Source organism: Myotis brandtii, unplaced genomic scaffold, assembly GCF_000412655.1.
Source record: "Myotis brandtii unplaced genomic scaffold, ASM41265v1 scaffold79, whole genome shotgun sequence".
Taxonomy (NCBI): Eukaryota; Metazoa; Chordata; class Mammalia; order Chiroptera; family Vespertilionidae; genus Myotis; species Myotis brandtii.
The window spans coordinates 2,223,932-2,235,791 of NW_005371173.1; the positions used below are offsets into that span (position 1 = coordinate 2,223,932).

The 11,860-nt window shown below is 46.8% G+C and overlaps 1 protein-coding gene across 3 annotated transcripts in view; it reads right to left on the minus strand.

Annotated features, from left to right (window-relative positions):
* Positions 1-4,746: 4,746 nt before the first annotated feature.
* The window catches only part of NHEJ1 (nonhomologous end-joining factor 1), a 96,106-nt gene continuing 88,992 nt past the window's right edge, over positions 4,747-11,860 (minus strand). For all 3 annotated transcript variants that reach the window (XM_005883444.2, XM_014531024.1, XM_014531023.1), the window contains exons 6-8: positions 7,486-7,603; positions 5,969-6,087; positions 4,747-5,349 (exon numbers count right to left, since the gene is read on the minus strand). In XM_005883444.2, the coding sequence (XP_005883506.1) occupies positions 5,275-5,349; positions 5,969-6,087; positions 7,486-7,603 (312 nt within the window). In that variant the 3' untranslated portion in view covers positions 4,747-5,274. The remainder of the gene's footprint in view (positions 5,350-5,968; positions 6,088-7,485; positions 7,604-11,860) is intronic.

An 11,860-nucleotide genomic window follows, 5' to 3' on the forward strand; every position in this document is an offset into this window, starting at 1 on the left:
CCAGCAGCCGCTAGGGACCCTACCCGTGCACGAATTTCGTGCACTGGGCCTCTAGTTATTTATATTGTTGTTATACCAGATTACTAATCAAACACAAGTCCTTTTTGCCAACTCCCCTTCCCCCAACAAGTGCCTTCCTATTTCTCCCATATGTGACATGGGACAAACTGGCATTGCTTTGTGCCCTAGAAGTGCCAGGCAGCCATAATAAACTGAAGCAGCAGTCTCCTGGTCCAGCAGCAGTCTTTTTCCATCTTGAATAAGGGAACTCTTTACCACCCAAGATTCCCAGAAGTACTGCTCCTGACCCCTGACCCCTGAACACAGATCCAGACCCTGCGGGGCTTCCCCACCAGCTCAAACTGCTTTCACCACTCCCTGCTCACCCTTCAAGGCCTAGGGTGGGAGGGGACAGGCAGGATAGAGAGCCAATCAAGAGGATTACCCTTCCCCTACTCCATTCTCCCTTCTCCTGTCACCGATTTCTGACCGCTGTCGATCCTATCAGGGGTCCATAAAGCCAGGAGGACTCTGGCCCGGGAGAGGGGGGTAGAGGTTAGGCAAACAGGCCAGGGAGGCAGTTGGTTGAAATTTAACCACAATATTCTTGGTCTCTATTGTTTTGAGTGAGGCCCAATATTTCCACAGCAGGATTATAGGATCTGATTAACCATGTTAGACAACAATGCCGAGCTGGGATGGGCTTCCCCTTCCAGCTGCCAATATGAAAAAGTAAATACAACACCCAGATTTCAAAAGGGACTCCAAGCAGCCCCGGAGTCCTAGTCCCCAATTCTAACCCTGCTACTGATTTTGGCCTGAGTGAGGGAGGAAGAGTGTGGTACTGCATGCTCTTTTAACTCCTGGCCCTTGGCCCAGCAGGACAAGTAATCCGGGCACAATCTTCCCAGGTGAGTCAATGGCTGTGTGCTCCCCACACCCTGGAGTTCTTCCAATGACTCTTCCGGGTTCCCCCAGGCTAACCCAGAGCCTCCGGAACCCATGAGACTTAGGTGAGGAGAAGTGAGCATTTATTCAAAGGGAGTGTGGAGAGCATAGCAAAACCTGCTGCCCCCCTTGATAGAGATACTGAGTGCAGGTAGGACTTAACAGGTTGGAAAAGCAATTGAGCCTTTGCTAGAATGCTCTGGAAGTCATGCTACCTTATGACTTCCCATAAGACCCCAGAATTGAGGGGAAGCAGAAAGGACCGAATGACTTCCCATGTGCCGGAGTAGAGACATAAGACCCCAGAATTGAGGGGAAGCAGAAAGGACCGCCAAAGCAAAGTCTTAGGAGACGAGAAAGTAGTCCTTGAAGTTGTGGGATGAAATATGGAGGCCAGATAGGCTTGAGGTTCCTCAACTAGAGAGGGATTCCCTCGGGTCCCTAGCCCTCACACACAGGCACCTCACACACTCCCACTTAGGGGTGGATCTTTGGAGGTCCTGTCCAAGAGAACATGAAAAATAGAGCAGTAGGAGCCTTCAACAGGCATGCCCAGTAGCAGCTTCCAGGAGGTCTTAGAAAAAACCCTTCCTCCAAACCGTGGCTCCCTTCTCCTCTGGCATTTCTCTCTGTATCTAAGTGCCTGGCAGGATCCATTACAATGTTGTGAGCCTGAAGGTTTACTGATGTCAGTACCAGGGACTAGGAACCAAGGGCCTTGAGCTCTGAGAATGGTGGCTTCCCTGCAGTGTGTCACTCCTTTTGAACAGTTTCTTCTTCAGGAAAATTCGAAGGTTAGAGAAGCATCTCATGATTGTTAAAAAAAAAAAAACTAGGAGAAAATAGGGGACATAATCATTGGAGGGAAGAAAATGCCCTGGTGACAATGTCAAGAACGAGATTGAATCAGGACCAGGAGAAGGGGCCCGAACTTTTATTCCTGCCTCTTCCACCATCTTCCTATGGAGAGTGACACATGGGGCTCCTAATTATCTCCAGAGGACCAGGGAGGAGGAGGATATAAGGGCTTCAGAAAATGGGAGGTTTTAATGAACAGAAAGGCAAGAAAAGGGAGTTCAGATGTACCACAGGATAAAATTAAGAAGCAGGAGGGCTGAGTATGCAGGAGACTTGAGTATCTCACTGTGGGGACCTGCATTAGATGCGATGCGTGGGAGGCTCTAGATCTGATAGAGATTTCAAGTCCAGAGCCAAGGAGCACCGATTTCACTCTTTGCCACCTTACACCCTAAGAATTCCAGGGCGAGCCTCAGGATTCAGTGGGAAGACAGAGACTAGGAGCTCCTTCCTACCTTCTCAATAATGTCACTATCCTTTGGAAACACTCCTTGATCTGGGAGACTGGCTGCCTGTCACAGGAGGAAAGAGAATGACCCCAGTAGGATTTTCCAGGACCCAGCTTGGGCTCTGCCTTCAAGGACTGCTGGGAGAGCCCTCTGTGAGGCCAGAGTAAAGGAGATGCAGCCCAGCTGGAGTGCTAAGGGGTGAAGATTTCTTTTCCAGCAAAGAGCTGGCCAGTCCTAGCTGACTGTGGGGGAGGGGTGAGCCGGCCAGCCAGGCCAAGTAGGCCTTGCAGCCTAGGTGGCGCTATTTCTCTACTTTTTAGGTCAAGTTCCTGCAGGAACTTCCTCGAGGTCTCTAGTCCTGCTCCTGGTTTGCTGGCTGGCTCGTGTAAACCACCTTATATTATTTTTTTTTCTAAAAATACTCCAAAGCAATTGAAAGAGTCCCTTCTCCCACCAGCCAGCCCTGGCCCCAGCCCCGGCCCCGGGGAGCGGGCGGGTAGGCGGGGAGGTGGGCCACTGCTTTATTAAACACAGGGAAAACTAATATTTACGGAATAAAATTTATGGAGCAGCCACGAGAATTCGACCCTTTTATGTGCATGTGGAGTGGGGGTTGGGCCAGGCTGGGGGCCTTGGGGAGGGGCCCAAGCCAGGGGGCAGGGCTGGAATACAGCCTGGTTAGGCCAATTTGTCAAGGCAGGGATTTCCCTGGAGTTGCCCTGGGACGAAAGATTCTCAACCACCACCCCTAGGTTTGGGAGGTAAGAGGATCAGGGCAAGAAGGCCTGAGGCAGGGCCTCTGGAAGCAATGTTTATAGAAGGTTGTGTTTGGGCAATATCCCCATGGAGACAGCAGCCTTTTGGGGATACAGTGGGCAGTGGACGGAGAGGTCATTAGGCATATTCTTACTTAACCTTTTAAAAAAGTACACATTCTTTTGAGAACATGAAACAAAGTTATGCTTCTAGGATTTTACTTATAATCTGGGGGGACTCACAAACCCCAGAACCCCCTGTGATGAAAAAGGCCTACTCTGGAGACTGTGCTCTTAAGGTAGAGGGATTATCCAGGTGAAGAACCCATATTTTCTCCCAGCTTGCTGGGGAAGTCTTTCCGTTTTCCCATGTGGTCTCATATCTTATAGATCCTGAAATCTGGTTACCTAAATTATGCCAAAAAGAAACTAAAGAACAAAATGAGGCATCTATAGATTGATTTTACTTGGTTCCCAATGACTTCACTTCGATGACAGTCACGACTGGGTACACCCTAGGACACTGTGGTCTGGAGGTAAAGAAAGTTAACAGCAGCAACTGGGATGAGCCCTGGTGACTCTCTCCGACTCTACCAACAGGTAAGGACATGGAGGTAAGTCCCGGAGTCTTTAAAGTTTCCTGCCTTGAGGAGCAATGAGGACTAGAACATCCTATTGAAAATAGGCAGGGTCATAGAAGGATGCCACAGTGGGAGACAGGAAAGAAGGATCTGACATCCTCCTTGGAAAATGGTTTCAGTAATGTATAGAATGAGGAACTCAGCTGTCTGGGTTCAAATTCTGGCTGATACTTATTAGTTGTGTGACCTTTGATAAGCCACTTAATCTCTTTAAGACTCCATTTCCTAGTGGGTTAGCAGTATCTTCCTCATCTGATGCTGTGAGGAATCCATGTCAGGCACTTATTAACTTGGTATACATTTACTGCTCAATAAATGTCATTATTGTAGTTCTCTTTATAATCATTATTTTATTATTGCTTGGATTGCCCACTCTCCCAGAACTTGATATGAGGACAGAAACACCAATCCCAGCCAGAGAGAATATGAGGGTGAGGAGGCATTTCACCACCAAATGCATGGTAAATAAACCAGAAAAGGCCTCTGTGGGTTCTGCCCCTGACCCCTTCTTCTACCCTACAGATCCCAGTTAACATCTGAGTTCTACTTTCCTTCCTGTCTCTCAAAGGTAGAGTTTCAGATGGTTTACTTATATAGGAAAACCTAGCAGAGAAGGACAAGGGACTTTGCCAATCTGGTCTGCCACATTTTCCAGATCTGTCCAGAGTTGACTTTCTAACTGTCTAAGATTCTGCCTATCTCATATGGCCTTTATGTTTTTTCTTGCAAAGCACTATTCATTCTCTAGGTCAATTATGTTGTCCCGAGAACTCCTGTGGCTATTTCCTGTTCCCTGTCATCCTATCTTTCCTAGTTCTTCTAGTTACTACGTTATTTGAAGTGGAGCAAAGGAGGGGAAGGTAAAATTTCTTTTTGTCCCATTCCAGTGGGAAACTACCTTGGCCCTACTGTAGTTTAACCTGTTGTCTATGCCTTGGAAACAGACAAAAAAACACCACCACATCAATTAGGCAAAAGAGAGCATAAGCAATCTGCTCCATCTGTGCCCACCATGGAGACAGTTCTCAAGTTCAAAGTTCCCACATGGAGGCTTAGCACAAGCCACAGTAGAGAAGCATATGAAGAAGCAAATGATTGGACTAAGGGCCTAGACTTTATTAAGAGACAACAGTGGAGTGGGATCCAGTAACGTGAAGTGGGTAATGTGTTCCACAGAACAAGTACTCTCAAAAGCAGGGGAGTGTGAGTGCTTTTTGTTCCAAGCCAAAGAGAGAAGTGGGTCTCTGAGGAGCACTTGGAATTGGCTAGGGACTCTTGAGAAAGATAGGCAAGGCTTCCTAAGCATGTTGTGCCTTTTTGCTGACTTGTTCTATACACCTAAAGTCCATGGTAGGGTCGTGGGTCTAGAGAGCCTCCACCAAAAGAGAGGAAGGTATGGGATTCCCAGAGACTGGCTTCCACTGGGACAGGCCAATGCCCAAAGGGTGGAGCCAAGATTCTGTCAGTTAATAGCACTCATTCAGGTGGCCTGTGAATATGAACTTCAGTGATCCAGCCTCTGATGATGTAACCATGTCAGAGTTCCTGCTGCCCTAGGAGCTCCTTTCAAGGTGGCACCAGGAACTGTTCTCTGGGTCCATCCTCAGCAGTTGAGACAGTGGCTTAACTGAAGAGCCCCCTTAGCTTCTTCCGCTTGACCTTGGACAGCTGAGGTCTCTTCACAGGGCCTGAAGTACCCTAGAGAAAAAAGCAACCCAAATTAATAGGGGTTTTGAACAGACCTCTTCAGTTAGGAAAGGACCTTTCTTCCTCCTACGGCTCTGGTTAGGATGAGGCCTTCTTGAGGTGGTTGACACAGTGTTTTGGAGTCTATGTGATAAAAGACCCTAGGCAGGATGCCCAGCTGGCGAGGCTCAGTTGACCTATGAACCAGGAGGTCACGGTTCGATTCCCAGTCAGGGCACACACCTGGGTTGTGGGCTCAATCCCCATTGTGAGGCGTGTAGGAGGCAGCCGATCAATGATTCTCTCTCATCATTGATGTTTATACATATCTCTCTCTCTCCCTTCCTCTCTGAAATCAATAAAAAAATACTTTTTTAAAAAAAAGACCCTATGCAGGAGGCACATATATCCCTTCTCCAGGGAATAACCTCACAGACCATCACTGGAAGTGGCTAAGATAGTAAAGAAGTCAAGGTGCATCTAGAAAGCCAGTTTGGAAGCCTGGTGACAAATATCCCCCAATATTATTAAAGCAGCATCAACTAGGTGGCAATTCCAGGGACCACAGACTTGGAGGCTATGGACTTCTCTAATACTTAGAACACCATCCAGGAAGCTGCTCGGGACTCACTGTGGGTTCTTTGTCAGGCACTGGGAGAGATGGTGCTGAGGAAACTGGCTCTTCTGGCTGGTTCAGAAGTTGGCTATCAGTTCCTTGTACAGAGGCACTACTTGAGGTCTGAGGATCTCCTAAACTCAGAAAGATCAAGGAAGATATCAGAATTTACCAAACACTTTGACAAAGGCCAGGGTTGGTATCTATAATAATAAAAGCATGATATGCTAATTAGACCGGATAGCCAAACAACCTCCCGGACATCATTCCGGACATCCTGTCCTTCTGGATGAAGCCGCAGCAGCGGGAGCCAAGGTAGAGGCAGTTAGGGGTGATCAGGCAGGCAGGCAAGTGGTTAGGGGTGATGAGGCAGGCAGGCAGAGTGGTTAGGGGAGATCAGTCAGGCACGCAAGTGGTTAGGGGCGATCAGGCAGGCAGGCAAGTGGTTAGGGGTGATGAGGCAGGCAGGCAGAGTGGTTAGGGGAGATCAGTCAGGCACGCAAGTGGTTAGGGGCGATCAGGCAGGCAGGCAAGTGGTTAGGGGTGATGAGGCAGGCAGGCAGAGTGGTTAGGGGAGATCAGTCAGGCACGCAAGTGGTTAGGGGCGATCAGGCAGGCAGGCAAGTGGTTAGGGGTGATGAGGCAGGCAGGCAGAGTGGTTAGGGGAGATCAGTCAGGCACGCAAGTGGTTAGGGGCGATCAGGCAGGCAGGCAAGTGGTTAGGGGTGATGAGGCAGGCAGGCAGAGTGGTTAGGGGAGATCAGTCAGGCACGCAAGTGGTTAGGGGCGATCAGGCAGGCAGGCAAGTGGTTAGGGGTGATGAGGCAGGCAGGCAGAGTGGGTAGGGGTGATCAGGCAGGCAGGCGAGCAGTTAGGAGCCAGCAGTCCCGGATTGCAAGAGGGATGTCCGACTGCCGGTTTAGGCCCAATCCCGCAGGGATCCCTGTGGGATTGGACCTAAACTGGCAGTCAGACATCCCCCGAGGGATTCTGAATTTCGAGAGGGTGCAGGCAGGGCTAAGGGATTCCCACCCCCACCCCCCCCATGCACAAATTTGTGCACCAGGCCTCTAGTTAATATATAAATAGACAAAAGTAGCCACACATGCAACTTCCAGCTGACTTTCAAAAAGCCCTGTTTCTACTCTGAAGAGTCCCCAGGCCCACTTTTACCAGGTAGGAAAAGAGCTTCCTTGACTCAAAATAGCCAACTGTTCTACACATTTCCTGACATGTCTCAGGCACAGAGATTCCTCTTTCTCCTGGTTCTCTTACTAATTCTCCTAAGTGCCTAGATCAGTTTAATAGAACTTTCTGCAGTGATAGAAATGGTCTGTATCTCTGCTGTCCAACTTGTAGCCACTAGCAGCTGCTGAGCACCTGAAATGTGGCTAGAGCAAGTAAAAATAACATTTTCATTTTATTTAAGTTTTATTAATTTAAACTTAAATAGAGCTACCACAGACCTAGACTGGACAAACCTAGACCCTAACTTTAACCCCGGGAGACCAAGTTCCTCTGGAGCTACTCACCAGCGTCCTGATGTTTCTGTCTCACTTGGACCTCTTGTCTGGTGACTGCCATATACAGATTTTGTAGATTCGTGACAAAGGGTCTCCCATCACCAACACTGCATGCCTCTGGTAGTTTCTATAGGGGAGAGGAGATGCGGTCATTGATTACATTGTATCTAGAGAAAAGGGACTTGATATTCCACTGGCATCAACCCCAAAAGAATTCACATAAAGAAGTCAGATCCATATCTGAGGGCACCCATATCCAAGCCTGATGGGACCAGTACATAGGACTCTTGGAGAATCTTCTCCTCTGAAAGGCAATTTCCAAATATGTATCTTTATTTCCCCCAATATTTAGATCTATTACGTTTTCCCATTAATACCCCATAGGTCTCTAGGCTCTTTCTTCTAAAGGGATGATCTTTAGAGGACTGTTTTAGGAAATCACTGTCCCTAAATTATCCCTGAGCTGTACAGATTACTATTTTAATTAAATTCACTCCTAACCCTCCATACTAGAGAGAAAAATGATGAGAGATGGGATCCAGGATAGGGAAGTGACAGCAATAGGGGAATGACAGACTGTGGGACAAGAAAAAATTATGGAGTCATGATGTTCTGTCAGAGGTGATGGGAGAAACAGTTTACAAAGCTTTGGAGGCTACACTGACATTTTATATTCCCTACTGTAATCCCACTGTGCTTTGTCATAATCCATGAACTCACATGACAGACATTGCCCCCAAGGGGGTGAAAATTGGTTCTTGAGGGGTGAAAACAATCTTACTCTTTAAAGTATAAAGCACAGATACATATAAACATAAACAGAATTTTGGTATCCTTTTGAGATTAAGATTTCCTGAGGGGAGTGATTAGGGGAAAATGTCTTAAAAGGTTCCTTAGGGAGGTGATAATGAAAAAAAAGTTGAAAAACATTGTTAAAATCACATTATATTTATGTTTCCTTCAATAAAGAATGAACTATGTGGATTTATATTCATAGCAAAATGCTTTGCCTAGTTTGACTTTCATATATTGGCTGAACTGAAGTGAAATAATGCTGAAGACTGAAGAAAGAGCAATAAAAGCGAGATGAAAGAGTATGGTATCCGGTGTTCCCAAACCTGGCTGCACTTAAGCAACTTGGAAATGGCCCAGAACTACTTCATCTATCCCTATGCATGCAAATTGTTATGGTTCCCAGCCAAGTTAGCAGGTCTCCAAGGAAGCCATGCCAGCAGCTCATATGGGAACCAACCCAAAAATCCTGGATTGGCCCATATCTCTTGTCAAGGGCATTTTCTCTGGGCTATAAGGACATTCATTTCTGAAAATGCACTGTGGGAGAAAGATGGAAGAGATCGCAGGAGAAGTAGTGAAGTAACTGTGAACCATAGTCAAGACGATACAGTTATCTTATGGTGGCAGCTGAAAAACTTTCCTGGTGATCCCAGGAAACGTAACATACATTTCTACTCTAACCCGATTCCCACCAGAAAGATTATACCAGTCTTGGACTTTCACTGAAAGCCACAGACAATGAATCAGAAGCCGTGAGTGCAAACTTTACTCCAGCCAGTCATCACACTAGGAGTAAAACCGCTGTCTTCTGCATCATTATCAGAGGAAAGAACTGAAACAGGGAAGGCCAACTATCAAGCCACACACCTCCACCTCACCTTCCAGGTTCAGCTCTCCAATCCCCAAGCCACCTCCTCCCCCAGAAGGTCCTCTACTCCACAGCCAGAGAGCCCTCCCTTCTACCTCAGGTCTCTAGGATCTCCATTTTGCTCAAGATATGCGGCCTCTCTGCGTCACCCACACACAGCTTGGCTGGCACTGTACTGTTTGTACAAATGGGCTAGGTAGAATCCAGACAGCCACGGTCATCTCCTCCTGCCCTTTCTATGGAACTAAACAGACTCATCCATTTTCCCAGGTGATCTGTAGCCAGTTCAGGTATTTAGTCTCAAAATGAAGTGCCAGAACTGAGAGGCCACTAATGCCAGCGCCGTCCTGGACCTGAGTCCAAATCTAGAACCTATATGTTAGCCCTCCCTCTATCCTTCCCCTTCTCAGAGAGATCTGGTGCTACAGTTGCTGCCAAAGGACTAGGAAATGAATATTGGTCCATTTGCTGATATTTACTATGTGCTAGACCATTTTGTCTTATTCACTGCTATTTCCTTGGCCCATAGTAGGGGAGCAATAACTATTTATGCATAAATGAAGGCCCATAGTGGGGAGCAATAACTATTTATGCATAAATGAACATGGTCGGCAATAGTATGTCCCATTTCCCCGAGGAAGCCACAGCTATTAAGTGATGGGACAGGGTTAGAATCCAAACAGTCTGACTCCAGGGCCCATAAATATAATGACTACTCTACTTACTTCTCTGAATAGCAGAATTTGCATTAAAATGGCATGGCTCAGTGGTTGAGTGTTGACCTGTGAACCAGGAGGTCATGGTTTGATTCCTGGTCAGGGCACATGCCCGGTTGCGGGCTAGATCCCCAGTAGGGGGCATGCAGGAGGCAGCCGATCAATGATTCTCTATCATTGATGTTTCTATCTCTCTTCCCCTCTTAAATCAATAATAAAATAAAATAAAACATTGTTTTAAAAAGGGAAATATAGCCTTTCCCAGGATCACAACCCTCAGTCCCTCACATCACAGATCATTTGCTTATATATTCCATCCAGCCCAGGAACAAGCTCCCTCCGGTGACGGTGACGGGGAAAAAGTGAACACATAAAAAAAGACAGCTGGCCCTCCCTGGAAGCCTCAGGAGCTGAAAAGCCATAATCTTAATCTTTCTCTAGCCATTCCCTGTCATCACTGATTCCTTGGGCAGCGTATGCAGAATGTGCTAGGGAAGAGAGGTGCAGAGAGGCCTGAGTCTGGGAAGGAGAAACTTTAGCTCCTTGCCCAGGACAATGGCAGGGGCAAGCCGGGGCGGGTGGCGGAGATCAAAGGGAGAATGCTGGAGTCAGGACTAAGAAAAGCAAATAGCAGTGCCCCCTGCTCTAAGTATGACTGAGCCAGGAGCAAGGTGTACCAGCCACAAAGCGGGTCACTGCCCAGGATGGGGAGGGGAAGAATATTGTGTAACATGTTCTACTGTATAATGTGTTCATCTGATTAACCAGAATCAATGCTACTCAGCAAAGGTGAGACTCCACCATGTGCCAAGCTCTGCAGGACTGAGGGCGGGGAAATGGACGCATCAGTCCTCCCCTCCTCAGAACAGGAGTGAGTCAGAGTCCCTGCCTCAAAGGGAGAGAGGGAGATATGTATGAAGATACATTTTTTCAAGGGTTATGCTGTAACAGAATTATAAACAATGGGTAATAGGAACCAGAGAAGAAGGAGACGAATCTTGACTGAGAGTCCTCAGAAAGCTTCGGAGATGGGACATCAAGGTCAGCCTTGCAAGGTTAGACTGTGAACGTGCTAGAAGTTTCTGAGGCACAAAGGCTAAACACACGTATCTCAGGGGAAATGAGACCAGGAGGCTAATTCATATCCACCAGATTGCAAAGGACTTTGCATTCTGAAGTAAGGCTGTGCCTGTGGGAATTTCCTTTTGTTTCTCTACAATACAACTGCCTGCCAAGGCTTCCTGGGCTCCAAACTGATACAACGATGAGGACTCAGAAGCTTCTCTAGGTTCCCCTTTCTAGTCTTTCTGCTACATCCATGTGACCTCTTTTCGTACTTTATTCACCAAATATTTACTGACCACCTACAGTGTTCAGGATGATTTAGATGCTGGGGATATAGTATGTTGAACAACAGAGACTTAAAAAAAAAACTGCCCTCTTGAAGTGTACATTCTAGAGAGGGGAGATCAAGATGGTGATAGCACCACGGAGAAAAATAAATCCGCACAAGCATAATGGTACAGGGGCAGGACTGTACTGCAACTTTAAATACAGGTCAAAGAAAGTGACATTTTAAAAAATTTTATTTAACTATAGTTTGCATTCAACCTTATTTTGTGCTAGCTTCAGGTGTACAGGTGACATTTTTAAAAGACCTCAATGGAAGTGAGAGTGTGATCCACATATCTGGGTCCATTCCAGTTTACGTTTATCGTTTGTTAATAGAGCTCCCTTTTTCTCTTGTAAGTGCCCAATTTGGACAATAAATTATATGGTCACCCTATATCAGAGCATGGTAGGTATCCACATGTATCTGTATTTATTTAAAACTGTGAGATAATGAAATCTATCAGCTTTTTTCCCCTGTAAGATGAGAAGCCATTAGAGTTCATAAACAAGAGTGAAATGATCTGGTTTACATTTTTGTTGTTGTTGTTAATCCTTACATGAGGATACTTTTCCATTGATCTTTAGAGAGAGTGGAAGGGAGGGAGGAGGGGGG